This window comes from Zootoca vivipara, chromosome 9 (genome assembly GCF_963506605.1).
Source record: "Zootoca vivipara chromosome 9, rZooViv1.1, whole genome shotgun sequence".
In the NCBI taxonomy this organism is placed as follows: domain Eukaryota; kingdom Metazoa; phylum Chordata; class Lepidosauria; order Squamata; family Lacertidae; genus Zootoca; species Zootoca vivipara.
The window spans coordinates 51,960,502-51,985,619 of record NC_083284.1 but is presented as its reverse complement, the minus strand read 5'-3'; the positions used below and the strand labels follow the sequence as shown (position 1 = coordinate 51,985,619).

Below are 25,118 nucleotides of genomic sequence, written 5' to 3'. Positions count from 1 at the left end.
TTTTAAATATTAATATGAAGAAAAGAGATTATGTGGGCTGTGAATGGCAGGAAAATGAGTTCTTGGCAAACTGTCTCTTTTGCAAACAAATTATTTATATAAAATAAATATCTTGCCATTTTTAATTATTATAAAGTGCCATCAATATGCATGATGAATTTACAAGAGAACAGGGACTTGAATAACTTAACCAAAATTCAGCACACAGGAACCAAGGGAGAAGAGTGGAGGGGAAACAGAGGCAGTAGCAAACTAAAGAAGACTATGTATTTATTTATTCTGAGGTGCATATTAATTGACTGGCAGGACAGCCAGAGAGTTAGAGAGCACAGATTCGGTGGTCAAGAGATGCACAATTCAATCACCACATCATCAAAAAGGAAGCTGGCCAGTTTTAAGAGGCCAACAGGAGGCTGTAACCCGAAGCTCCACTGAGTGCAGGCTTGGAAGACTCCTGGGAAACAGCTAATAAGCTGCTTGGGAGTTGTAAAGTCCACAGAGCAGTGTCCAGGTTTTAGTTTACCAAAGTTGGTACTGCTCCCCCCTCTTAGTGGAGGCAGCCTGGGACTGTTGACATCACTGAGGAGCAGAGATAAAGGGGTGATATACAGCAGCTGGAAAGCGAAAACTTCTGAGAGGCGTGCTGGAGAGAGGCTCTACTGCTCAGTCCAGGGAGCCACTGCTACGCTGACAGGAACCCTTTCTTACAGAGATCTAGGGAGGAGGAAGAAGAAAAGGGGCCCATTAAAGATACCCTCAGAAAATTGCTGAAAAATGCCACAGAACGTTGTTCTCCCAGGACCGGCGCCTTGGGGCTTCAGGCTGACAGGAGGGATAGATTTTAAGCAGCCGTTAATCATATCCAGGGTATGTCCTTTTCCCTTTTCTTTTCTTTTCCTCACAATGGCATCTTTGAAGTTGTGGAAGTGTGGAGTCTGCAGGAGGTGATGGTGTCTGGCTCATCCTCAGACAAGACATGCTTTGCTGAATGCTTTGTATTTTTAAAGAACACAACACAGGCAGTTGTTAATTTTGCACTGTGCAATCAATGGTTGAAGAGTTTCTTTTAATATGCTTGTCAAGAAGAGTGAGCGGACTTGACACTGCTATTTCTTCCCATGCACCCCTTACTCTGATGTAGTATTTATCTACCCAACCACATGGATGGTTACCAGTGCAATCCTAGATATGTCTCTTTAGAAGAAGAAAACCACTCAATTAAATGGAATCACTCTCAGGTAAGGGAAAACAGGATTCACTGGACTGCAGTCCTGTAATCCGCTTACCTGTGACCCCTTGAATCCAGTGGGATTTGGAATAGGGCCAATTTGCAACACAAATTTGCAATGTGATGCCGCCACCCCCCACCACTTAGCTTCAGACAACCTGGAACTTATAGCACTGCTTAGAAGGGCACTTATAGCACTGCTTAGGAGAAGGAGGGAAGATACCTTTTCCACCCCTGCCCCTGCTCAAGCTTGGGTCTGGCTGCCAGCCCCAAACTTGAGCATTTGGTTTCTATATAAGGGGGAGGCAGGGTACTGGAGAATGTGTCTTCTTTTCCTTTGCTTCCTCCTGTAACATCTTGATTATTAACCCCTTCACTGCTTTCAGAGCCTTCCTATTTGAAAGAGTAAAGGTAAAGGTAAAGGGACCCCTGACCATTAGGTCCAGTCGTGACCGACTCTGAGGTTGCGGCGCTCATCTCACATTATTGGCTGAGGGAGCCGGTGTACAGCTTCCAGGTCATGTGGCCAACATGATAAAGCCGCTTCTGGTGAACCAGATCAGCACACAGAACCGTTTACCTTCCTGCTGTAGCGGTACCTATTTATCTACTTGTACTTTGACGTGCTTTCAAACTGCTAGGTTGAGAGGAGCTCACCCCGTTGTGAACCGCCAACCTTCTGATCGGCAAGCCCTAGACTCTGTGGTTTAACCCACAGCGCCAACCGCGTCCCATTTGAAAAAGTGCAACTACACAAAAAAATGCCAGTGTAAGGAATTGAAGAATTATTGCTGACTCAACAGTATTTCAGATGAGAACTCTTGTTAGAGTTAAGGTACTAAATTTAAGCACTGAAAGAAAAACCAACACAGCCAGCTAGTACCGTAAACAAAGAGTAGTTTGTTTCACCAGAACTTCATGCACTCTGAAGTGTTTAACCTTCATAAAATGCACAAAGCACATGTTAGCTGATGTGGTGCATGCTTATGGCATCTGACATGGACACACTGGAGAAAGGGAAACAATGTCCGAGCTTAAAAACAATAGAAGGCACTGTGCGGTGTTTTTGGACTCCTATTGCCTTTTATGGCATTATAAGAGGGAAATACTTTCCATTATCTCTCAGGAAAAGTATTTTAGTAATGCTAGGCTTCTAGCCTGCATTTGTTTACAATAAGCTCAGTCAAGTTTAAAGTTCTGTGAACAAAAGAGGAGCTGCATTTATACCTAATTACTGAGAAGTAAATTGTTTGGTATTATCTGAGTCACTGTGAGACAAGTAACTTTGGGAGCTGCTGAACAAGACTCATTAACTATGTGTTTCAAGGCCTACTGCTCTGCATTGCAAGGCGTGTTTACAGAAAAAGACAAATGTGAAGACGGATGCCTTGAGTTTTACTGGTACATCTGTTTGATGTTAACATATGTCAACTACTTTGATTCTTTTTCAAATTTATATGTAACAGTTCAGTATTTAGAAATGGATCTCTAAAGTGCAGACCCAATCCTGAAATAGGCCAAAAATGCTTTAAATCAGTTCAATAAAACCTTAACTCCTTGATCCAAAAGATGTGGATTTATCAGAGCAAGTTCTAAAATCAATGGCTCTAAATCAGCTTAGGTTAACCATTCTTAAGCTAACTGGCTTGAGGGTATCTTGAACTATCCATGTGCAAACCATAGGGAATATGCATGGGAGTCAAAATATTTTATTTATGTATTTATTTATGACTCAGGATTTAAATACAGCTTAATCATCCATAATCTCTAAACAGTTTACATTTTGCATTTTAAAATCAGTGGGACTCCTCTAGAGTATCTCAGGCTAGATATAAATAAGGAACAGCTCGGTGTGAAGCTGGTTTGAGAAGCAAAACACTAAACCGTAGCATTTTATAACAAAGTACAGGATACATATGCATTTTTGATAACACTGTGTGAACACAAATTTAAAACTGAACAGTGGAAACGCAGTAAGTGCACAGTAAATGGAAGTGTGAACACAGCCACAGTTACAGTTTTAAGAATACATTTATCTCAGGTGAAATGTCTGCATGCACTCCAGATAAATGAAGTTGAGCTCCTGGATAATCAGACTTTTCCTATACACTTCAATGGAAGGAACAAGCTCTGTGTGAGCATCCCTTTGCACATCTAAAATTGAACCCTTATTTGAAGTGAGTGCTAGAACACCTGAAGATTGAGTGGGATCTGTGTATACCATGGGCAAGGAACCTGCAGCCCTTCAGAAAAAGTTGGACTACAGTTCCTGTCATTCCAGGTCTTTGGCTATATGGTGGGGCTGAATGAAGTTATAGTTCAGCAACATCTGGAGGGCTGCAGGTTCCCCATGTTGTACACATAAAAGGGAGCCACATCTTCAAAGAATAATTGCATCAAGGCAATAGTGTCTGCCATACACTGTACAGCTTTAACTTTTCACTATTGGGAGCTTTTAATGACAACTTATTGGACTTTTCTAAGTAATAAAGGTATTTACGGATGAGGGACTTATTTCCTAGTGGCTCAGGCTATCATTTTAAGAGAATTGTACTGAATCCTTAGGAAAATAATACAGGACAGATCTATGTTTTTCAAATATGAAGATGTACATATTTTTTTAAAAAAAATTCTATACCTATGCCAATTTACCATCAATTTGTGACAAGACAGCATGATTATTCAAAAATAGCTTTCAAATTAATCAATAAATCTTTTTGGAATTGATTTTCTAGGAGTGTAGAGTTTTAAACAGACCATAGCAAAACAGAGTAGCCTAGTCAATCAGGTAAAGACTTCACAAGGTAAAGACTTCACTACCACCTGTTTATCTAGAGAAGTGATGTCACAATCAAAAAGCTATCTGTGGTTACCCAAACCAAATACAGTAAGACAACCCTCTGGAAGGTGTCAAGCAAATGTAAAACCTCAGGGCAGATCATCCAGACAAGCTAAGTATAGAAGTGGATTGAACTGCAGCCCAATCGTCAACATACTGCACTGCTCGAAGGCCACCAAAATAAATGCAACTAAGGCAAAAAGAGAAGTTTGTGGATTAATCAAAGTATGCTAAGAGACAGTTAAGCACATCAATGCAAGACGCAAAAATATTTCCTTATCTAATAACTGTGAGAAACTGGATTTAAAGATTAGGTAATTGACAAGTAGATTACAATATTGTCATGTTTCACAAAAAAGCTTTATCAAGCAAAGATGCTTCCAAGCAATACCCTCCCCCCCTCTCTCTTTTGAGAACCAGGACACACACATCAGTAAGAACCACACATTAGTAAGGCAGACAACTTTTATTCCCTAGTAGGGTTGGTGAGCCTTTACTAATGGCATGACAGGTAGAAACCCAAAATGGGCATGCTTTTTTATTTTTAGCAAATCAGAAGCTTTTTCAGTCACACAAGCTTTTCACATACGAGGGGCGAATTATGTAGACAAGGAATCTCCTATCTGAAGTCTGAACTGGTACATTCTAGGGAAGGCTGAACCAGATGAGATTTCTAAATGCCCTGTGCTGTGCAGGGCATTGTACTGAAACTGCAACATACCAGAAATTACCCCTAAGTGTTCTCCATGGCAAAATTATAATTTAAAAAAATAAATCCCCAAAGTAAGACTGTATTCTCTTTCACAAGGAGAGGGGTAGAAACCAATAGAAGGAGTGGTTCATGGCAGAAACTAGTCCCAAGGCCACAACCATCACCCACACCAGACTTGACTTGAGTGAGCAATGTTTGCTATTTTCTCTGTTTTGTAATTAAGACAAATTTCAAAAGTATTAAGCCAACCACAAAACCTGTTACATGCGTAAAACTGTATAAAGCACAACAAATTATATAACCTGTGTGCCAACCATCATCACCCCATCCATATGCAAAGCAGATAAAGAAAATATTAGAGAGCAAGTTTCTGTTTTATACCTCCATACTGACATCCATACTGCTAAACAATGGCATTATAACTTATACAGCGGTACCTCTGGATACGTACCTGATCTGTTCTGTGGTGCAATTCGCACCCCGAAAAGTACATATCTAGAGCGGCGATAGAGCGTTTCTGTGCACACGCGAAGCGCGCAGAACACTTCTGCGCATGCGTGAAGCACACTTCTGCGCATGCACACGCAGTGGAACCCGGAAGTAAACACTTCCTGGTCCGCCAAGTACTTAACTCGAAAGTACTTAACCCGCAGCAAACACAACCCGAAGTATGACTGTATAAAACACTGAGAAATCTATATTACCATTGCAGATAGACTTATTGACTCATGGTCCTTTGCTGCACATTCCATGTCATGCAACATGATGTAGATGACAGGTGTCTGTCCTCACTGTCAGCGCCAAAACTCTTCTGAACATAAGCTTGGTTTAGTATTTTAACTCTCCGCATGTTTTAAACTATTGCTGTATAATTTTATTGAGATTTTTTTGTAAACAGCTTTGTTTTTTCTACAATAATGTAGATGACAGGTGTCTGTCCTCACTGGCAGTGCCAAAACTCTTCTGAACATAAGCTTGTTTTAGTATTTTAACTCTTCGCATGTTTTAAACTATTGCTGTATAATTTTCTTAAGATTTTTTTGTAAACAGCTTTGTTTTTTCTACAATCAACAGTGTATAAATTTTATGAAATAAATAAATAAATGCTAAAATATCAGCTAGCACCAAAATAATAATAAAAAATAGAAGCTAATGCTTACATGCCTGTCACAATGAATCACAGATCAACTAAAGCTCATACTTGAAATTAAGTGAGGTTTCACCACCTCCCTTATTTGTGTCAAAATAAGTTGCACTGAAATCAATACAACTTCTTAGGTGGAAACAGGTCTACTTATCATTTAAAAGAAACATCTTGTGTTTCTTTCAGATCACTCCAGGAAGCAAAGCTTCACAAGCCAATTTGTGCCCTGGTGACATCATCATAGCTATCGATGGCTATGGTACAGAGAACATGACTCACAATGATGCACAAGAGAGAATTAAAGCAGCGTCACACCAGCTCTGTCTGAAAATTGAGAGGTAAGATTTCAATATATGCTCGGAGTACAATAATGATTCAATGTTTCCCATCTAAATTAAAGTTTGCCATTATCTGATGATTACAAACATTCATAGCCATGGATCCAATAGATTTCTGGGCCCAACATCCTAGATTTAGAAGTTCTTGGCATGATACGTGGCAAGATTGCCATGAGAATTCCTAGTCCTGTTTCCCTTGGTGTAATATACAGTATCTTATGCAGCTTCTCAGACTATTTTCTACTAAATAGTCCCTCTGATAAACCGCACTGCTCCTTACAGGTTCGAAACCTGAAGGGAAGGCACACAATGGAATCAGGCTGTCTCCAAGGCCACTCATCAGTGGGTGATTTGAGAGCAAGAAATGCTGTCAAGGGGCCAATCAGGCAGAAGCAAGCAAAGTAAGGACAGGGAGAAAGCATGAGCACAGAATAACCTGCTGCTCAAGAGTGAGCTGAATTGGATTGGGCAATGTTTACAGTTAGTCAGGGCCCTGCAGGACTCAATTAGAAGAGGAGTGTGAGACTGCAGAAGCTGGAGACAGTAGCTGGATAAGAGCACAAGGAATTCAGCAAGGGAGTATGAATCTGAGGTATAAGGAAAGTTGTCTCCAGGCCCAAGGCTGCTGGTTCAAATTCCAGAATGCTATTGTCCATGGAAACTTGGGACATTGCTTCTTCTCACAGACACCAAAGCAACCAAATTCTAAATCCCAGCTCAATTTGCAGTAAAGGGCGAAAGTTTTTATTTCGCCTAATTGCATTGTAAGATATAGCCCACCCATTCATTTCTTGATGTTTATCATTGTCCTGACATGCTTCAGCTTTGCCACTGTACACATTCTTTTCAAGCACAACCTTTTCTTTAAAAAAAAAAACCAAAACAGGTTGATTGTATCCATTTTATGTTTTGTTTAAAAACACACACTTTGGATTCAGAAGTGGCTCACCATTTGGGACGCAGCAACTTTGCTAGCTTCCTGGTAGGTGCGTTGCTGTTGCTTACTGGGAGGGACGAGGCAGTGGGGAGGCTGGTGTGGTGCAAACACACCAGCAGATTAGTGCCAACAGCCCCACTGCCTCTCCCCTCCTCTCCCTCTGAGTAAGCAACAGCAGCCCATCTGCTAGGAAGCTGGTATAGCAGCTCCACCCCACCCAGCAAGTTACTTCTACCTGTATTGCTATGGGGTGCTCCCAGATAGGTATTTATTGGGGGGGATCAGTGCTGCTTAGGCAAAGTTTTTCACAGCATCCATACACATTGACTTCAAAATGCCAGCTTGCATCCCACCCACATTTAATTTAGATTTACTCTTTCTGAGATAATTCTGTTAAGTTGACATAACTTGTTGCCAATGACCCATTTGCAATATTAAGCCCCTGTCTGGAAGCATCCTTAGACTTTCACAATTCCTCTTATTTTTCTTTTGCCACAACTAAGCTTACAAACAATATCTGAAATTTTCCCTACTCAACAAAAACTAAAGGACCACTGTCCTATTTTTCTTTAGTTACCAATTCAATATTGTCTACTTTTCATGTAAGATTTAATATACAAATAAACAGTTAACTTATTTAAAAGAGAAGTTTTCATGTTATGATAAAAGGGAGATAAAAGCTTTGAAGACTTTAGGATTGCATAACAAATTGAATGCAGATTTGCTGTATTAAGGATTCTTCATTTTTCACCCTACAGGGCAGAAACAAGAATGTGGTCTCCGCAAATCACAGAAGATGGTAGTCCACATCCATTCAAAGTAAACTTGGAAGCTGAACCACAGGTAGCAAATCACTTTAAATCAGCAGCATTCCCATTGTATTTTGCAGCAACTTACTTACATCTTTATTATGTTTCCCAATGTCTAGTTAACCTCCTGTTAAACGTAATATATCTTAAAGCAGTACAGTACATCCCTATACTTTTGTATGAAAAACCATTGGAAGCTGTAATATTCTTACATCTTTTCTGGACATGATTTTGAGCCATTAAATTCTTAATACCTCACATGTTTCAGAGCCTAGTCCTGACACTGAAAACAGCTTCTAGGGAAAGGCCCATAGACCCCTGGTTAAATTTACCCATCCTCACTCACCTGACTATCACACCTAACCCAAATAAATCTACTGTCTTAACCCAGGCCACATCCACACCATACATTTAAAGCACTATTATATCACTTGAACAGCCATGGCTTCTCCCAGAGAATCCTATGAATTGTAGTTTGTTAAGGGAGCTGAGAATTGTTCAGTGACCCCCTCCCCTCACAGGGCTACAATTCCCAGTTTCCTGGGAAGAGGGACTTATTGTTAAACCACACTGGGAATTGTAGCTCTGTGGGGAGGACAGGGGTCTCCTAACAATTCTCAGCAGCCTTAACAAGCTACTTTGCTACAATTCCCAAGATTATTTGGGAGAAGCCATGACTGTTAGTGGTATAGTAGTACCGGTACTTTAAATGTATAATGTGGATGTGTCCCCAAATTGAAATTTTTAAGTCTCAGAATTCTGAGGGAGTCTTACCTTCCTTGGTCAGGCAGAAACCCTCTACTGCAGGCATCCCCAAACTGCGGCCCTCCAGATGTTTTGGCCTACAACTCCCATGATCCCTAGCTAACAGGACCAGTGGTCAGGGATGATGGGAATTGTAGTCCAAAACATCTGGAGGGCCGAAGTTTGGGGGTGCCTGCTCCACTGTATCCTCAGCCTGGTTGATTTTACAGCTACCTATCCTGGATGTATCACTGATGATGTAACTTTCTTAACAATGCATGCTTATGGTTAGTGTGTGACATTAAACAGATTACCCATTCGGGTAGTCATTATTCAAGATTAACTGATCTGAAGTAACTTGTTATATCTGTTAGGGGCACACCACATAGTGAGCTTGAATAGTAATAATATTTGGAAACTAAGGCACACATAATAGAAATTCTGCATTGTTTGAAATCTCAGTAACAAAATAATACTGTATGTCAAAATCAAAAATACTGAATTCATTTTACAATGCTGAAAATGGTCTTTTCAAACCACACATTTTAACCTATACAATGCCATCTTGATAAATAGGCCAACTGGTTTGTTTGAAAATACTCTTCTGATGCTTGTAAAATTCAAAAGATGTCCACCATTTAGAGCTATCTGTGCGATTTTACCCCTAACAGCTTTGTTGGGACTTATAAAATTATGTGCAGTGATTACTATTTAAATTTGGTCTCGAGTTCTCAGTGAATTTATGAGACAAATCAGACAAATTTTAGAGGTTTATTGCATATGATAAATGCAAAAGCTGGACTTACTTTTTTCTGTTGCTTGCTTTGCCATTTACTTTGTGCATATGGTGATATATCTAGAAACTAAAATTAACTCAAACTCATTGCAGCAATGCTATACTTTTACAGTAAGACATTACAAATACAACGTTGTTACAATATGTACTCTTTCTGCACATCCACCTGTAAACTACCGGTAATCCCAGTTATTTATCAAAGTTAATTTACGTATAACAAGGTTTCTGACTATATAGGATTTACTTGCATTCTTGGAAATGCACCTTGATCCCACAAGCACATTTACTTGGAAGTAAGCCCCATTGATAGTATAAACCTTTGCATTTTTCAACCATCCCTTTAGGTTAATATACCAAACAAGTGGAAATCTTGATCAACCTGTCTGGCTTCTGAGATATTAACAAGTATTTCCCACATATTTTAAAGCATATTTTCTCAGCTATATGGACGAAGGGTGGGTGTTTGAATAAAAAAATACAACTGCGGATTTTATTGTTAGGATGCTGATGTGCTAAATATGGGTTTGCTGCATTTGCTTCTAGGTACAGAATGTGCACAGCTGAAACATGTGGCTGAGTTTACAAAATATTTCAATGCCAGGTGTGCCCACACTATTTAAAGATTAGTTTACTAAATCAACCAAAATGACTCAAGCAAGTGAATAGCCTCACTTTAACCAGGCTGTAGATCTAGGCTTTTTGTTTCAGTGGTACTTTTTTTGTCCTTTGACTTCAGTGACATTGGAAGCATTCTTTTTAGAACTCCACACTATGGTGTTAAGGTTAAGCTGATTTATGGCTGTGAGACTTTTCAAGCAAATATGCCTAGATGTTGATACATGTGGATAATAGATTGATTTAAAAAAATTAAATGGCTATTTAGCCTTTTCATTTAAAAAATTGCTGTGGGCTCCGCCAGACAGCTTATTTATTTAGCATTAATCTTGACTTGCTTGCACAAAGCTTATGCAGAAGTTAGATTATATCTGGTCTTTATGGAGCATTTGTTTTGATGTGTTTGTGAGAGGATATACAACAGGGGTCAGCAAACTTTTTCAGCAGGGGGCCAGTCCACTGTCCTTCAGACCTTGTGGGGGGATGGACTATATTTTGGAAAGAAAAAAAATGAACAAATTCCTAAGCCCCACAAATAACCCAGAGATGCATTTTAAATAAAAGCACACATTCTACTCGTGTAAAGACACCACAGGCCCCACAAATAACCCAGAGATGCAATTTAAATAAAAGGACACATTCTACTCATGTAAAAACATGCTGATTCCCGGACCGTCCGCAGGCCGGATTTAGAAGGCAATTGGGACGGATCTGGCCTCCGGGCCTTAGTTTGCCTACCCATGATATACAACAAGGAGCATTCATCTTGATTTGCTTACAGGGTGTTTATACATCTTCCTGTGAATCATTTGCTTATTCCACGCTATTTGCCTATCACTGAAAAAATCAGATTATTATTTTTTAATGGCTTTGTTGTGCAAACCTAAATTTCCTGGAATGTGCTTGAATCCCTCCTGCAAAATATTATTAGGATTGTTTCAACAGTAGTCTCTATAAGGTTACAAAAAATTCAATAAGCACAAATCTGGTTAAAATATAAAATCAGAAAATCTTAACATTAAAATGCCTGCTAAAATCAGAAGTACCAGAAGTTAAACAGAGAGGCGGACTGTTTGAGCCCAGCCAGGAGCATATTCCACAGAATTGGGCTCACAACACTGAATGCATAGTTACGAACTGTGCATGTGAGCTATGTCACTAACAATGACTCCCCCAAATACCTCAGCAATTAGGCAGAGATATAAGGAATCAGTGGTCCTTAAAATACCTGACCCCAAGTTGTTGTCTTGTAATTGCTGAGATTTGATTAGAGGCTAGGAGAGGATATATTTATTAGATTTTATCCTTCCTCACATTGTTGAGTTCAGCAGAGTGCCATTCCTTTGCCTCTTAAAAGGGAGCTTGTATAAGCTAGTTTTAGCCTTTTTGCATTAATAAGCCAGGGTGCTTTAAGGCAGGCTAGATTTTCCTGGTTTTACCCACCTTTTCCTCCCCCTCAAATAATAACCACACAATAGGTTTTCTAGAAAAATGAAAATAACATTTACTCACTCAGTCTACATCTTCAAGAACAGCAGTTACAGCAGCAAGATGTAGGCAGGCTTAAAATGCTATCTAAGTTACTAAGAGACACTAAAGTCTAGCTTAGAGATCATAGCTGCCAAGTTTTCCCTTTTCTCGCGAGGAAGCCTATTCAGCATAAGGGAAAATCCCTTAAAAAAAGGGATAACTTGGCAGCTATGTTAGAGATGGAGTCTGAGCTGGAGGTTACAGGTATTATAAGAAAAAAAAGGTGTGCCCAGGAAGGGAGCATACTAAGTTATACCTCTTCCTGTCAGGACACAAAAGGGAAGTGATCTCACAGTCCTCTCTAGTAAGAACCGAAGGAAAACTCTATGAGCTTCAGCCCCTATTATGTGCCTAGCTAGAAAAGCATGAATTTTTAATTTGACGGCTATAAATATGCTGCAGTAATTAATACAAGAACCTTGAACTTGGCCCAGTAATATATGGATAGCCAGCACAAGCTTTTAAGCACTAGAGTCGTGTGCTGGTGGTAGTTTGGCCCTACTAACAATCCAGCTGCAGCATTTTGCACCAGCTGGAGCTTCCAGACTGGGCCCAATGTTGACTCCACAGAGAGCATTGCAATAATCAAAGTCTTAAAGTTACCAATGCCTTGTGGCCAGGGCAAGCTATCCATGTCCAAGACTAACTGAAAGTGTCCTTTCACAATTTAATCTGGAACATGTTTACTCTGACAGAAATCCTACTTATTTAAATGGGACCTACTCCCAAATTAAATATACATAGGATTGCAGGTGTCTGTTATTTAATCTGAGACAGAGAACCCGCTCCCCAATCCCTGATAACGTCTAGCAATCCATGCTATGTCATTACATGTGTAATGCAGAGTTTTGCCAATCCCATGCATAGCTGTCAACTTTTCCCTTTTCTCTCAAGGAATCCTATTCAGCATAAGGCAATTTCCTTTAAAAAAGGGAGAACTTGACAGCTATGATCCCATGTGTGCATGTGTAATGCAGAGTTTTGAATGCAGAGTTTTGCCAATCCCATGTTACTTTATTGGATGCAATTTGCAGGGACAAATAAACTTCAATGACAATGTGAGTTGACTCATACTGGGATTACTAGAAGTTACTGGGGAAGACAAGAGGGCTCAGTGCCTGCTAGTTTTGACTGCACCTCTTATGTAATATCTAATTACAGCCATATTTAGCTACACAGCCAAATTTACAGTTTCTTCTACAGAAATTAGCAATGGCATATTATTGTCTATAAGTTTATATCCTCCCATATATTTTCTGTGGTGAAACACAGGGTGCTTGCTTAGTGGTTTGCAGCAAGATGCGTTTTATTAATAAGTAGCAGCATTTGCCAGTTGTGCTTGTTATTGGCTTTAATGTGCATTGTAGCTTTGTGTATTTTGTCTGCCTGTTATGCACAGGAATTCAAGCCCATTGGTACAGCTCACAACAGAAGGGCCCAGCCTTTTGTTGCAGCAGCAAACCTTGATAACAAAAGACAGGTGGTGAGCTCTGCCTATAACTCTCCCATTGGGCTGTATTCATCTGGCAATATACATGATGCTCTTCATGGACAGCTGCGGGGCCTTATCCCCAATTCACCTGCAAAGTAAGTAAGATGCTCTAAGATGGTCTTTTGCGGCAACATCTGTTTAACTGGCTTCATGGTCTCAAGTCCAGCTCTTGCTATTCTTTTTTCTTTCTTTCCCGATGCTCAAAATATACAAAATGTTCTTCAAAAAATTTACCTCTAAAATGAATCTTCAAATAAGCAAGACCAATATTATAGACATTTCTCTTTCAGAGGTTTGGCTACACAAGACATTATTATCATTACTATTACTATTATTATTATTAAGCACATTCCAGCCAAAGCTAAATATTGTACTGAAGGCACATCCCATGTGCATGCACACACAAGATGCACACAGGAGTAAGCTCCATTGGTTTGACTTACTTCTGAGTAAACATGGATAGGATCAGGCTGCAAGTCTTATTGATTGCAACAGGCAATATACAGTATATAAAAATGGTGTGCAGCCTCATCCTATGTGTACACATGTGAAAGTCCCACTGTGTTCAATGGGACATTCTCACAAGTACGTGAGCTTAGGCTTGCAGCCCAAAAAGTTAACTTTGGCTTGATTGTTCCTATTGTTCTCTTTTTCTCACAATAACATCAGATGTATTAATGCTACTACTATATAACTTACAACTCAATAATTTACAACATGTATGTTAACTAATCTTTTCTGGAAGCAAATATGCTTGCTTAAGTTAAAGACAACAACAACCCTGTATTTCCTTTTCTTCTTCTTCTTCTCCAGGACTTGGGCTACTTTGAACACAAGCATAACATTCGGCCCAAACCTTTCATAGTCTCAGGCCCGAGCAGGTTATAACTTCTCTGTGTAATCTGTAACTGAGTGCACGGTGTTTTGTTTTTTAATGAAAACAGTAACAATGCTATTTCAGTATGTCGTAAAGCCTTCTAATGAATAAACGCTTGCTTTGCAGCGCTTATAAATCTGAGATCAAATGCCGAAAGAAACACCTATTTCTTTTGTCATGGAGAATAGTAGTGAAAGGGCACACTTTTTGTGCAATTATTGATCAAAGTCACAACAATCTGCCAAGCAGTAATGTGCCTGCAATCAGGTAAATTTCAACTGAACCTACATCAGAGAATTGTTTGGTGCATTACAGAGATCAAAACTGAAATATCACACATAGCATTGCTTATAGGGCTTTAAAATATTTAGTAGGGTACATACAAACAAACTACCATATTTTTCGCTCCATTAGATGCACTTTTTTCCTCCTAAAAAGTATGAGGAAATGTCTGTGCAGTTTTGAGAGTGAATGCCTGGTCCCTGGAGCCGGCTTGCCCAGGGGCAAAAAGCAAATCAGGCCTTTTTTTATTTTTAGGAAGAGCTAAAGGCTGACAAGAGGGAAGGAGGGAGTTGAAAGGAACCCGCTCAGCAGCTGATTGCAAGAGATGGGGAGGGAGATAAGGAACGCTAGCTACCTTCCAGGCCCCGCCCCCTTGCCCAGGCCTCTATTGTTGAATGTTCTGCAGAAGGAGGCTGCAGCGACATGTGAGTGGCTGATTAGATTATCTGTCTGGAAACTGTAGAAATGGCTTCCTTTCCTTTCCTAAAGAAGCTACAGAACTGTGAGTTGAACCCCATAAAAACAAGATTTTTTCCCTTTGCAAGGTAAGCTCAGCAACTTTGAGTTGATGCTCAAAAATGGAGCTTTCCCCCTTTGCAAAAAAGCTGCACAACTTTGAGCTGATGGCTCAAAAAATTGGAGCTTTCCCCCTTTGCAAAAAAGCTGCACAACTGAGCTGATCCACCCAAAAACAGGACTTTTCCCATTTGCAAAAGAAGCTGCAAGAAGCTGCACAACTTTGAGCTGATCTCAAAAAAACCCAGGGCTTTCCCCCTTTCCTCCTCTAAAAATTAGATGCGTCTTTTGGTCAGGTGCATCTTATGGCGCGAAAACTACGGTACAAGACTATGATGTTGGGCTAGAAGGGAGAATGAGAAAGGAGGGAAGGACCTCTCGTATGGAGCCTCCATTGGCTAAGGCTACCCAGTGTACATCCAAGGACGCCAGTGGATAAGAACAATATGGCACTCTGATGAAATAGAGCAGGGAAAGAGTTTGATATGGATGTTTCTGTCCTTTATGGAATGCTTAATGATCATTCTTATAAAATTCTTCAATGGAGGATGTGACTTGAGGGTTGAAAATGGACAGCTACATATGTTTATGTCCTGCAAGCAGCTGACCATTTTGCAGTTAATGTGTCATTAACAAATTACACATCAATACTCTCATTTTCTATTTTATAGACAAATTATACTATTTTGTTTATTTGGTTAGATTGTTTTGCACATCACCTTTGAAAATCTTAGGGGTGGGTAGCAGTTAAATTCAGTAAAATACAGTTCACATCCATACATAATACCATTAAAAACACAATAAAAGCAAAGTAACAGTTACTAAATGTCAGTGACCATTCCACAAAGTCTAGATAAAAAGCTACGTTTTGAGCTTTTTAGAGTAAGTGCCAGCTGAACTTCAAGGGACAGGGAGTTTCAAAGTCAGGGTGCCACCACAGAGGCTGGCATGCACATCACCACTCCTAGTGCTGAAGCACTAATTGCGGGGCAAAGGCTGGTGCACAATTGGACTGTTGGGCAGAAGGTCAGGAGACCAACATCAGGTGGAGCGAGATATGATGACAGGTGGAACCACCTTCTGACTTTTTGTAGGCAAGAAGGCAGGCAGAGTGCCTCACTTCTAGTTTTATAAATCATTCATTGTGCCAACACAAATAAAAGTTATTAATATTGCAGTTGCTGTATAACGGATTATAATTATTATTACCAGAATGTAATTGAAATTAATAAGATTTTGGAACGCAGAAATAAAGAAAACCATCAATTCTAGCACACGGGGGGCCACCTTATCTTAATTATATATTATATAATTTGGTATTTGAATGGTATTTGAATGATTGGTATTGGTAATTGTAGTATAAATTTGTATTGTTATAATGAGGCTATTATTGGGTTGTAATTGAAAACTAATAAAAATTATTATCAAGAAGGCAGGCAGAGGGAGACTGGCTGAGATCAGACTGAGGTTGTTGGGGCAGTGCCCCGTATTCCCTAGGACCAGTGCCAACAGGCAATAGCTAAGGCCTCCCTCGCCAATCTCCCGTGTTGTGTTGCAGAGTATATAGTTCCATGCTGAGCATAATTTTTGAGCTTGCATAGCAACATAAAATATCATTTGGTGGGTGTCTGAAATATTTTGCTTAATGCACTCCTTCTCCTTCTGCAGCACTTGTGGGCAGTGCCCTATTGCTTCTAACAATACCTGCCTGTTAACAGTGCACTTCAGCTTCTGGAGTGAACAGCATCATTATTGACAAGCTTTGCTCATGCTTTCCAAACATGGATCCTGGTTTTATTTCTGCGTAATGGTGTGTGGCTATATGGTTATCCCCTTGTATGGATATTTAGCTTGAGTGATCTGGCAACTGTAAAGTTTCTTACTTGCTTTGGCACATGTGCAGCTCTTCTGGAATTCTTTGTCTTGCCTTTGATGGTAAGGAATGCACTTTTCTTAAGGCAGTTGACAACATAGTCCTACTTAAATTCCACATGGCATCCCTGAAGGAAGTTAGTTCAATGAAAAAGCTGAGGTAGACAAAGCTGCCATTTAGCGGTGGGTGATATTTCCCTCTTTACAATATTTGTGACAGTAGACACATGAAATTCAGTGAAAGATGACAAATAATGAATATTGTGAAGTCTGAAAACTCAGAGGTATCAGTAGATGCAGCAAATAATCTACATGTGATTGCCATCAGTCACCAAAAGTGGTGAGGCAAAAATCTTGTTTCAATGTTCCCAAAATTTGGCACTGTGAATGTTCATCAAATTTGGGACATTAAGGTTCCAGTCCAATAATTTTACACCCTTACAGTATGGCAGGCAGTAATATGCACTGAAACCAGTGAGGCTTACTTTTGAAAGAGGCATAGGATTGTGCTTTAAGGCTGTAGTCCTTTGCACACATGCAAAGTATAACATGTTTAGTAGGATTGTGCTGCTGTAGTATTTACACATTAGTCCTACAGCATGTTTATTTAAAATTAAAACTTTTATTATTTTTGCTATATTTCTGCTAAATAAGTCCACATCCTTAGAGTAGTTTCACATATCTTAAGAAATGGTAATGTTGGCAAAGGAGGATGTGCAGCTGAACTGTCTGCTCACTCCCCACAGTTCCCATCTAACAACTAAAAAGGGCACTTACACACCTCTTGTTGCCTGCTGTGGGCACCCCATGGGCATCTCACCATGGGAGAAATGTACAAGTTCCCCATTTATTTCTTGCCAATTGCCTCGTGCAATATTCAAAGCTACCTCTAAGCTCCCATTTTAAATTAACTGTAGGTGATCAGGGGGGTTTCCACCTATCTGTCTTAGTAAACCACGCTTGGCAGATCATGCCATATTATAGGGCTTGTCCACAACTGAGCATTATTTAGCTATTAATCCACTCATTTGAATTAGACTCAAGTAGTCCACCCCACATATATCTGAATTTGTACATAGAAATGTATTAAATAATAACAATAAATAATAAATACATTAGGAGCAACTTGAGTCTTCCTTGTTCATACTACTGGGCATTCCCTTTTGTGTTTTTCCTCAGCTTCTCATTTGTTCCAATAGCTTTTAAATGGGCAAAGAAGGCACAGCTTTTCCTACCACAGTGAGAGTTGTGTCACATAGCAATTCTGAACCAAGAAAAAATATGTGGTCAACTGCTAATACAATCCTAGTCTATGCAGTTTGTGCCTTGGACCACTGAATGTTTAAAATTGTGGACTCTAAATTAAAAACTGACAAAGAATGCATGCTTTTGTAATCCAGAACGAATGCAAGAAGAAAATCTGACATGTCTGATTATTTCTGTGGCATCAAAGACTAAATAATTAACAGATCTTCAGACCTGCTGTATTAGCATACTGGTGCTTGGGATGACTTGTGGTGCCATTACCTCAATGTGATCTTAAGAAACAGATTCCATTAGTGCTGTTGCAATGCTGTGCAAGCATCATAGTTATGCATTGGCACAGTACTGGAAATATCAGTATTATCTCACAAAGTTGTTCTTATTTTATCCATATGATTGGCAAGAGAATTTCTAACTTCCAAATTTTCTTCTGATTCTGATTTACTGTTTGAATCTGGCCATTAACCTGTGCCATCCTTGACGCAATTATGTGCTGAAGGAGGTAGTATGAGACAAACATTTGATGAACTATAAAACTTAGAAGTTTTGCATAATAGTTGTGATCTCTTTAAAATTATGGCAGATTATACTAAGTAGAAAAATACACAAAAGTTGTGTTTCATAAAATGTGTTTTTTCTTGCATTTGATTCTTTTGGGTGCTTTTGTCACTCTGGAGAATACTTCTGCTCCCTGTTATTCATCTTTTTTTCCTCTCTGGTTTGCATCACATATTTTTGTGTACTGGTTTTTGGCACAGTGTTTGCAGTACTCCTTCCGGTATTGACGGCGGCAGCGGACGTAGCACACCCTCTTCAGTTAGCACTGTTAGCACTATCTGTCCTACTGAATTGAAAGCTGCAGCTAAGATGGCCCCCAACATTCCTTTAGAAATGGAACTGCCTGGTGTCAAGATTGTACATGCTCAGTTTAACACACCTATGCAATTGTATTCAGATGACAATATTATGGAAACACTGCAGGGGCAGGTTTCTACAGCACTGGGGGAAGCCACCCCGATAAGGTAATCCAAGCCACAATGTATGGTTAGCTTATTTCTAAGGCATGAATAGTGCTGGCATTATTGTTGCGTCATTAGTCGTTAAGGCTTTTAAATATATCTAATCCATGCCAATTTGAAAGTCAATGTGAAATTCTGAAAACTTAAGTCAATGCCTATTTAGTCATCAATTTCAGTGGGATAAAGACTGCCACCTTGGTGAAAATGTTCTATGGAAGATGTACAGATGGACAAAATGTAGCCTATATTGAGAATTATTAGGAGAACCACTGTGTCATGCCAGGGAGATTAAAAATGAAGTTTGGTTAGGTTTCATATAAAGGTATTTAGGTTTGTGAAAATTTTATGCATTCTAATTTGTGTTTAAATTAGGGACAAATGCTTGAAAGAAAATATTGTGACTTCCTAGGGAAATGAAAAAAATTAAGTTTGGTTAAGTTTTTATATAGCTTTATACAATTTGTGTAAATGTTACTTTGATACGGGTATGTAGCGCCCCTTACGTGTCCAGCTCCTACTTTGTGATAGTTTGACAACTAGACTTGATAACAACAAGTCCCATAATTGATGTCAACAGGAAACGAGACATTCAGATAGATTGCCCTATATAAAAATTACATTTACATTAAAGTATCTAGCAATTTCCCTGCTAATCTGCTGGAAATTGGGCATCTCTAAATTTTGTGTGCACTCACAGTGACAGTGATTCCCTGGGGTGTTCGTTACGTGAACTGACTTTACCCATACTGCACTCCTGAACTAAATATTTATTTATCATATTACAAGTAGTGGCAAGCATGCTTTTGGGAACCATTCCAGTAAAAAAAAGCTTTGAGTTGTTTTTGTTGATGGGGTTCATTTTCACCAAGTATGAACTTGGAAATGCCATATTTTTCCCTAGGGGTATTTTGTGTCTAGTAACTAATAGAAGCTTTAACCCTTCTTGTTGGATGCTCCAGTTGCCTATAAGATGATGATTAAAAACCAAGAGTTAAATCTAAAATGATTAAGCTTTAATTTCCTTTGGAAACTGGTAAAAAATAATGAAAATTGCATTTGCTGCTCTGGGCTCATTGAGAAGGAAGGTTGAGGTATAAATTCAGTAAGTAAATATATATTTAGATATGCACATTTTTCTGAGAGTAAGCCCTTTTTAACACATATATCCAAGTAGATATATATGTAGGATTGCACTGTTAAACACCCAGTAAAGAACACTTTTCTCTTTGATTAAATCAGTTTATGAGCTTTTACTGCTATTCCTCTTCATTGTTGGTGATTTTATTTTTGTTTTCACATGGACATTTTAACCGCAATTATTCCTTTTTTATATTTTGTTTTATAAGCTACTTTGAGCAGACAATGTAGAAAGATGGGGGAAACAAACATCTATAAAGGAACAACTTTTGAGATTATCAAGATCAGGAATGGGGAACGTGTGGCACTACAGATATTGTTGAACTCCTGTTCAATGATCCCTGACGATTGGCCTTGTTGGCTGGAGCTGATGAGAGCAGCCACACAGCAACACTGTGACAAGGGTCACAGATTCTACATCCTTGATCTAGACAATGGCTTTATTTGCTCTCAGTTAGATGCTGTAGGCCAGCAATAGGGAACCTGTAGCCCTACAGATAGTGCTGGATTCTATCTCCCATCAGCATGACCAATGGACAGAGATGATGTGAAATGTCCACTGAAGACCACAGATTCCCCATTCCTGTTGAAGTACCGTAGCACAGGGAGTATCCACCTGAGGAAATGGTTAATCCTCCTTTCCTGAAGGAAGTATAGGAAACCAAACATCTAAATGTCATTTTCTGAGCTTTATATTTGTTCTCTGTGTAGATTTTCCTTTGCACATTGGTAGAATGGAACATGATCTGACCTTGTCCAGTTCTGTGCCTTCCACTTTTGTTTTAAACAATGTAATTACAGTCATACCTTGGTTTAAGTACACTTTGGTTTGAGTACTTTCAGTTTAAGTACTCTGCGGACCCATCTGGAACGGATTAATCCACTTTCCATTAATTTCAATGGGAAAGTTCACTTCAGGTTAAGTACAGACTTCCAGAACCAATTACACTCATACTTCGGGTTAAGTACGCTTCAGGTTGAGTACTCCGTGGACCGTCTGGAACGGATTAATCCACTTTCCATTACTTTCAATGGTAAAGTTCGCTTCAGGTTAAGTACGCTTCAGGTTAAGTACAGACTTCTGGAACCAATTGTGTACTTAAACCGAGGTACCACTGTATAGTGAACATTTACTGGTTAACTATCTCATTCAGCTCATTGATTTTTCAGTGACCCAGTACCAGCTGGAGTGCCCCAGTCTGATGTGTATAGGCTGCTACATGATGATCAGGAAGGACCAAGTAAGCCACGTCAGTCCGGTTCCTTTAAGATTCTCCAAGACATGGTCTCTGACGAATCTGGTTAGTTGCCATTTTTGTACAGCATCTCTCTTCACTTACATTGCATTACATGTCTATGATGCAGCCAGGCACGCCACCTCCTAGGGGCAGAAGTTTCTTCAGCCTCCTCAATATATGCTGGCAGGGGGCCAGGCCCCCTCGATGTTGAGAGGGCAGAGGAGGCTGAGCACAACACATTTCAGTGGCTGCCTCCTCCTGAACGTGAGAAAGGAAGCCACATGATGCAACTACCTCTCCTATGCTCAGGAGGAGCCAGGCACTAAACTGTGCTGCACTCAGCCTCCTCCCACTGCTGCAACAATGCACATGCATCATGTGCCAGGCACATGACCTCACTCACACATGATCTATGCCAGCCCCCAATCTTGCACGCAAGACAGCGCCTCAGGATGCAACCACTTTGCTGAAGCCAAGCAGGTTTTCAGCTTGTTAATTACTTAATGGGAGGCAACTCAGGACATCACTTACACATTGTCAAAAAAGAGGGAAGACATCACCAAAAAAAGGGCACAAGCTTGCATAAAATTTGCATGTCATGATTAACATATACAGATGTGAATTAAGAATTACAATAATTTAACTAGACGTAAGATACATCTTACAGTTGACCAAACTGCGGGAGGCAATGGAAGACAGGAGTGCCTAGTGTGCTATGGTCCATAGGGTCACGAAGAGTCGGACACAACTAAACAACAACAACAAGATACATCTCATTATTGTGGGGAACACTGTGACCAGGTGACCTGTGTGCCTACTCAACCTGTTGATAGGAAATTTCAAGGTTGCTGTTCTCTCTTCTTACAAAGATGGGAGACTTGGATTGGAGAGCCCTTCAAATAAAATATTTCTTCAAAGAGTGGGCTATCCCCTGATAGCCATTCAGATAGGGAAGCTTTTAAGGTTTACATATTATTGTATTTTAATATTCTGTTGGAAGCAGCCCAGAGTGGCTGGGGAAACCCAGCCAGATGGGCGGGGTATAAATAATATTTTTTTATTAAAGTAGGCACACATGGAACCTTGAGTTCCATGATGGAAGAAAGGCACTAAATAAAGTAAAGCCTAACTGGAACATGCACAGTGATACCAATATCAAATGTAAACCAAGAGGGTTAAACACATGCAGACCATATGTTCACTAAAAATGAGAGAGGGAGATAAAAGTAGCAGCATATAACTATTGTTTAATTAAATGGAATCCACTAACTTACTGAGCAGTTCCATGACTCAGAAGTAAATCCAATTGTGTTGAATGAGGATTGCCCCCTAGTGTTTATCAGAATGTGCCTAAAGAAGAGAGGCTATAGACATGGCACCTGCGTATCTGAGTAAATAGTAATGAGTGAACTTCTTTTTTAAAAAAACAGCTTAAAATTGAGGAAATCACCAACATTATGCCAGAGGATTTGGATAGTTAAAATAATAATCGAGCTTCAGGTGTTTTGTTAGGCAATCCCATGTTTTGTTTTGTTTTAAAACTAATTAGCAATCTCATCTAGTAACTTTGCAGATGAGAATGTGACACTAAGGGAGTATTTTTAATAATTTTTTCTCCCATGCCATTTCCTCCGTCTAAATTGCATTTAACCCAAGACACTTAGAAGCCTTGAGCTCTGTCCTGTCCTGTAAACAAAAGTGGAATCTTTTTCTTTTTCTCCAGATGGTCGTGCCCCTGCTATAAGGAGTGTGAAAGCACCAGTAACGAAGGTACCTGCTGCTGGGGGAAGTGTGCCAAAGGTGCCCTTGTGTGACAAGTGTGGAAATGGAATTGTGTAAGATATTTTATTTTACTTCTAACTGATTCACTGCATATGTCTTTGAAAAAGTTCACATCAATCTAGTGGGTCAGAATCTGTGATTTCTCTTTCATGAAGTTAAGCAAAATTCAAAGCATTCATACCTCTTTATAGAGCTTTTTTATTACACATTTTTATGCATTTTTGTTTTATTTTGTTGTTGTAGCATATATTTTTTAAAGGTTACATAAGGTTTGGGACAATGCTCTAAATAAAGTCGGCATAGCCTATGTTGCTCTAAAAGAAATGTTGGCGAAGCTTCTTGATTTTACATGCTCTTCTTAGCTCCCACTGAAATTCAACCTCAGCAGGGTGCCTAACAGATGCTGTACTGACTGGCTGTAACAGCATATGATCAGGAGCTGCAGAGGTGAGGGTATCTAAAATTTACTTAGTGGTTTTCATCAGTCAAATTTTGGCTTGCAGGCATCTAGGTATAAATTTTTATTTTTTTTATTTTTAATAAACCCGATTTCTTATATTCACAATTGAACTTTAACTTCTTTTATTCTTACCCCCCTTTCTTTGATCTACAGTGGCACAGTGGTGAAGGCACGTGATAAGTACAGGCATCCTGAATGTTTCGTGTGCTCTGACTGTAACCTCAACCTGAAGCAGAAAGGCTACTTCTTTGTGGAGGGGCAATTATACTGTGAAGCTCATGCACGAGCTCGTATGAGGCCCCCAGAGGGATATGAAGCCGTCACTGTTTATCCCAAGGCTTAGCTGTCCAGAGAGACACAAATACCTGCATGCACACATAAGGCACTATCCGCTTACAGCAGCAATACAACTGACTGACTGACTGAATCCAGCATTCTGCTTTTTAAAACAGGGAGGGAGACAGGATGGAGAAGTTGGGAGAAGGATGATCATTCTTGTAGCCCATGTTGGTATCTATGGGATTATTTCCCAAAACATTCTCACTATGGCTGCCAGTGTAATCCAATGAGTTATAAATCTGACATGCTATATTAAGATCCTTTGCAAATTGAGTACATGTATAATACTATGAGTAACCTACAGTGAGAGAACCATAAAGGACTGTGTTTTTAAAACGTTCCTCTGTTTCTCTGTACACATGCAATTAAATGGCTTTTAAAAAAAAGACATGTTCTGCAGCAGCATTTACTTCCCATGTGTTTGTTACCTTCATATCCAGTGGAAGTGGGAAGACACATTCAGGAACATAATGTTCATAGCTGCCAAGTTCTCCCTTTTTTTAAGGGAAATTCCCTTATGCTGAATAGGCTTCCTCGTGAGAAAAGGGAAAACTTGGCAGCTATGATGATGTTTGAAGAAATATGACTTGTGGTGGTAGAAGCAGTGGTGGCAAATATCACAGGTTTTAAAGGGGAGGGAAATAGAGGCAGATGTCTCAAATTAGCAGTTGTTGCATCTGCATAGGGCAAAATAACTTCAAGCTCATACATTTTTGAAAGAAAACTTTATGTGATGAAAAAAAGTTTAAGCTCATGTCTAGAGAAGTCAAGTGCAAGACTGTTTATAGGTATTGGCTAGTATGAAAATGGTATATATACCGTAATGTTAAGACTGTAGCCTACTTACCTCCCTCAGGCATTGTTATTGCAATGTTCTGATGTAACATATCTTCACCTGAAGGAAAAACATCAATCCTCAAACTCTTTCTAAAGGCCAGAAGCCTTAGATCAGGGGTGGGAAACCTCCTAATCCAGGCCCCCACCAAGCCTCTGGCACTATCCCTAGGCCACATCACCCACCTGAAAATATGCCCTCTCTGGGAGACACCAAAATGATTTTTATGGGGGAAAGGGTAGTGGTTGGGAGTACATTGAAAGCAAATACATGAGAAGAGATTGCTTAAAGTACTTGTGAATTGAGTTCTCAGA

The 25,118-nt window shown here is 39.6% G+C and overlaps 2 protein-coding genes across 5 annotated transcripts in view; one reads left to right on the top strand and one right to left on the bottom strand.

Annotated features, from left to right (window-relative positions):
• Window positions 1-25,118, bottom strand: part of CFAP96 (cilia and flagella associated protein 96) — a 103,047-nt gene that overhangs the window by 47,454 nt on the left and 30,475 nt on the right. The window lies entirely within an intron of this gene.
• Window positions 457-24,103, top strand: PDLIM3 (PDZ and LIM domain 3). 3 transcript variants are annotated; one of them, XM_035112028.2, is made up of 8 exons: window positions 457-867; window positions 6,110-6,261; window positions 7,957-8,041; window positions 13,998-14,065; window positions 18,753-19,016; window positions 21,321-21,451; window positions 23,112-23,223; window positions 23,784-24,103. In XM_035112028.2, exons 1-8 carry the CDS (start codon window positions 775-777, stop codon window positions 23,971-23,973), a joined length of 1,095 nt encoding a protein of 364 aa, XP_034967919.1. In that variant the 5' UTR covers window positions 457-774; the 3' UTR covers window positions 23,974-24,103. The 3 variants fall into 3 exon arrangements, with proteins under 3 accessions (XP_034967919.1, XP_034967920.1, XP_034967921.1); XM_035112029.2 differs by lacking the exons at window positions 13,998-14,065; window positions 18,753-19,016 and adding an exon at window positions 13,092-13,279 and having other exon boundaries at window positions 459-867; XM_035112030.2 differs by lacking the exon at window positions 18,753-19,016 and having other exon boundaries at window positions 460-867.

Bases quoted from the DNA above. Each gene is read 5' to 3' on its own strand.
- PDLIM3 (XM_035112028.2), top strand. From the start codon at position 775: ATGCCACAGAACGTTGTTCTCCCAGGACCGGCGCCTTGGGGCTTCAGG. The intron at 6,262-7,956 runs GTAAGATTTCAA...TTCACCCTACAG, and splicing joins CTCTGTCTGAAAATTGAGAG to GGCAGAAACAAGAATGTGGT. The intron at 23,224-23,783 runs GTAAGATATTTT...TTTGATCTACAG, and splicing joins AAGTGTGGAAATGGAATTGT to TGGCACAGTGGTGAAGGCAC.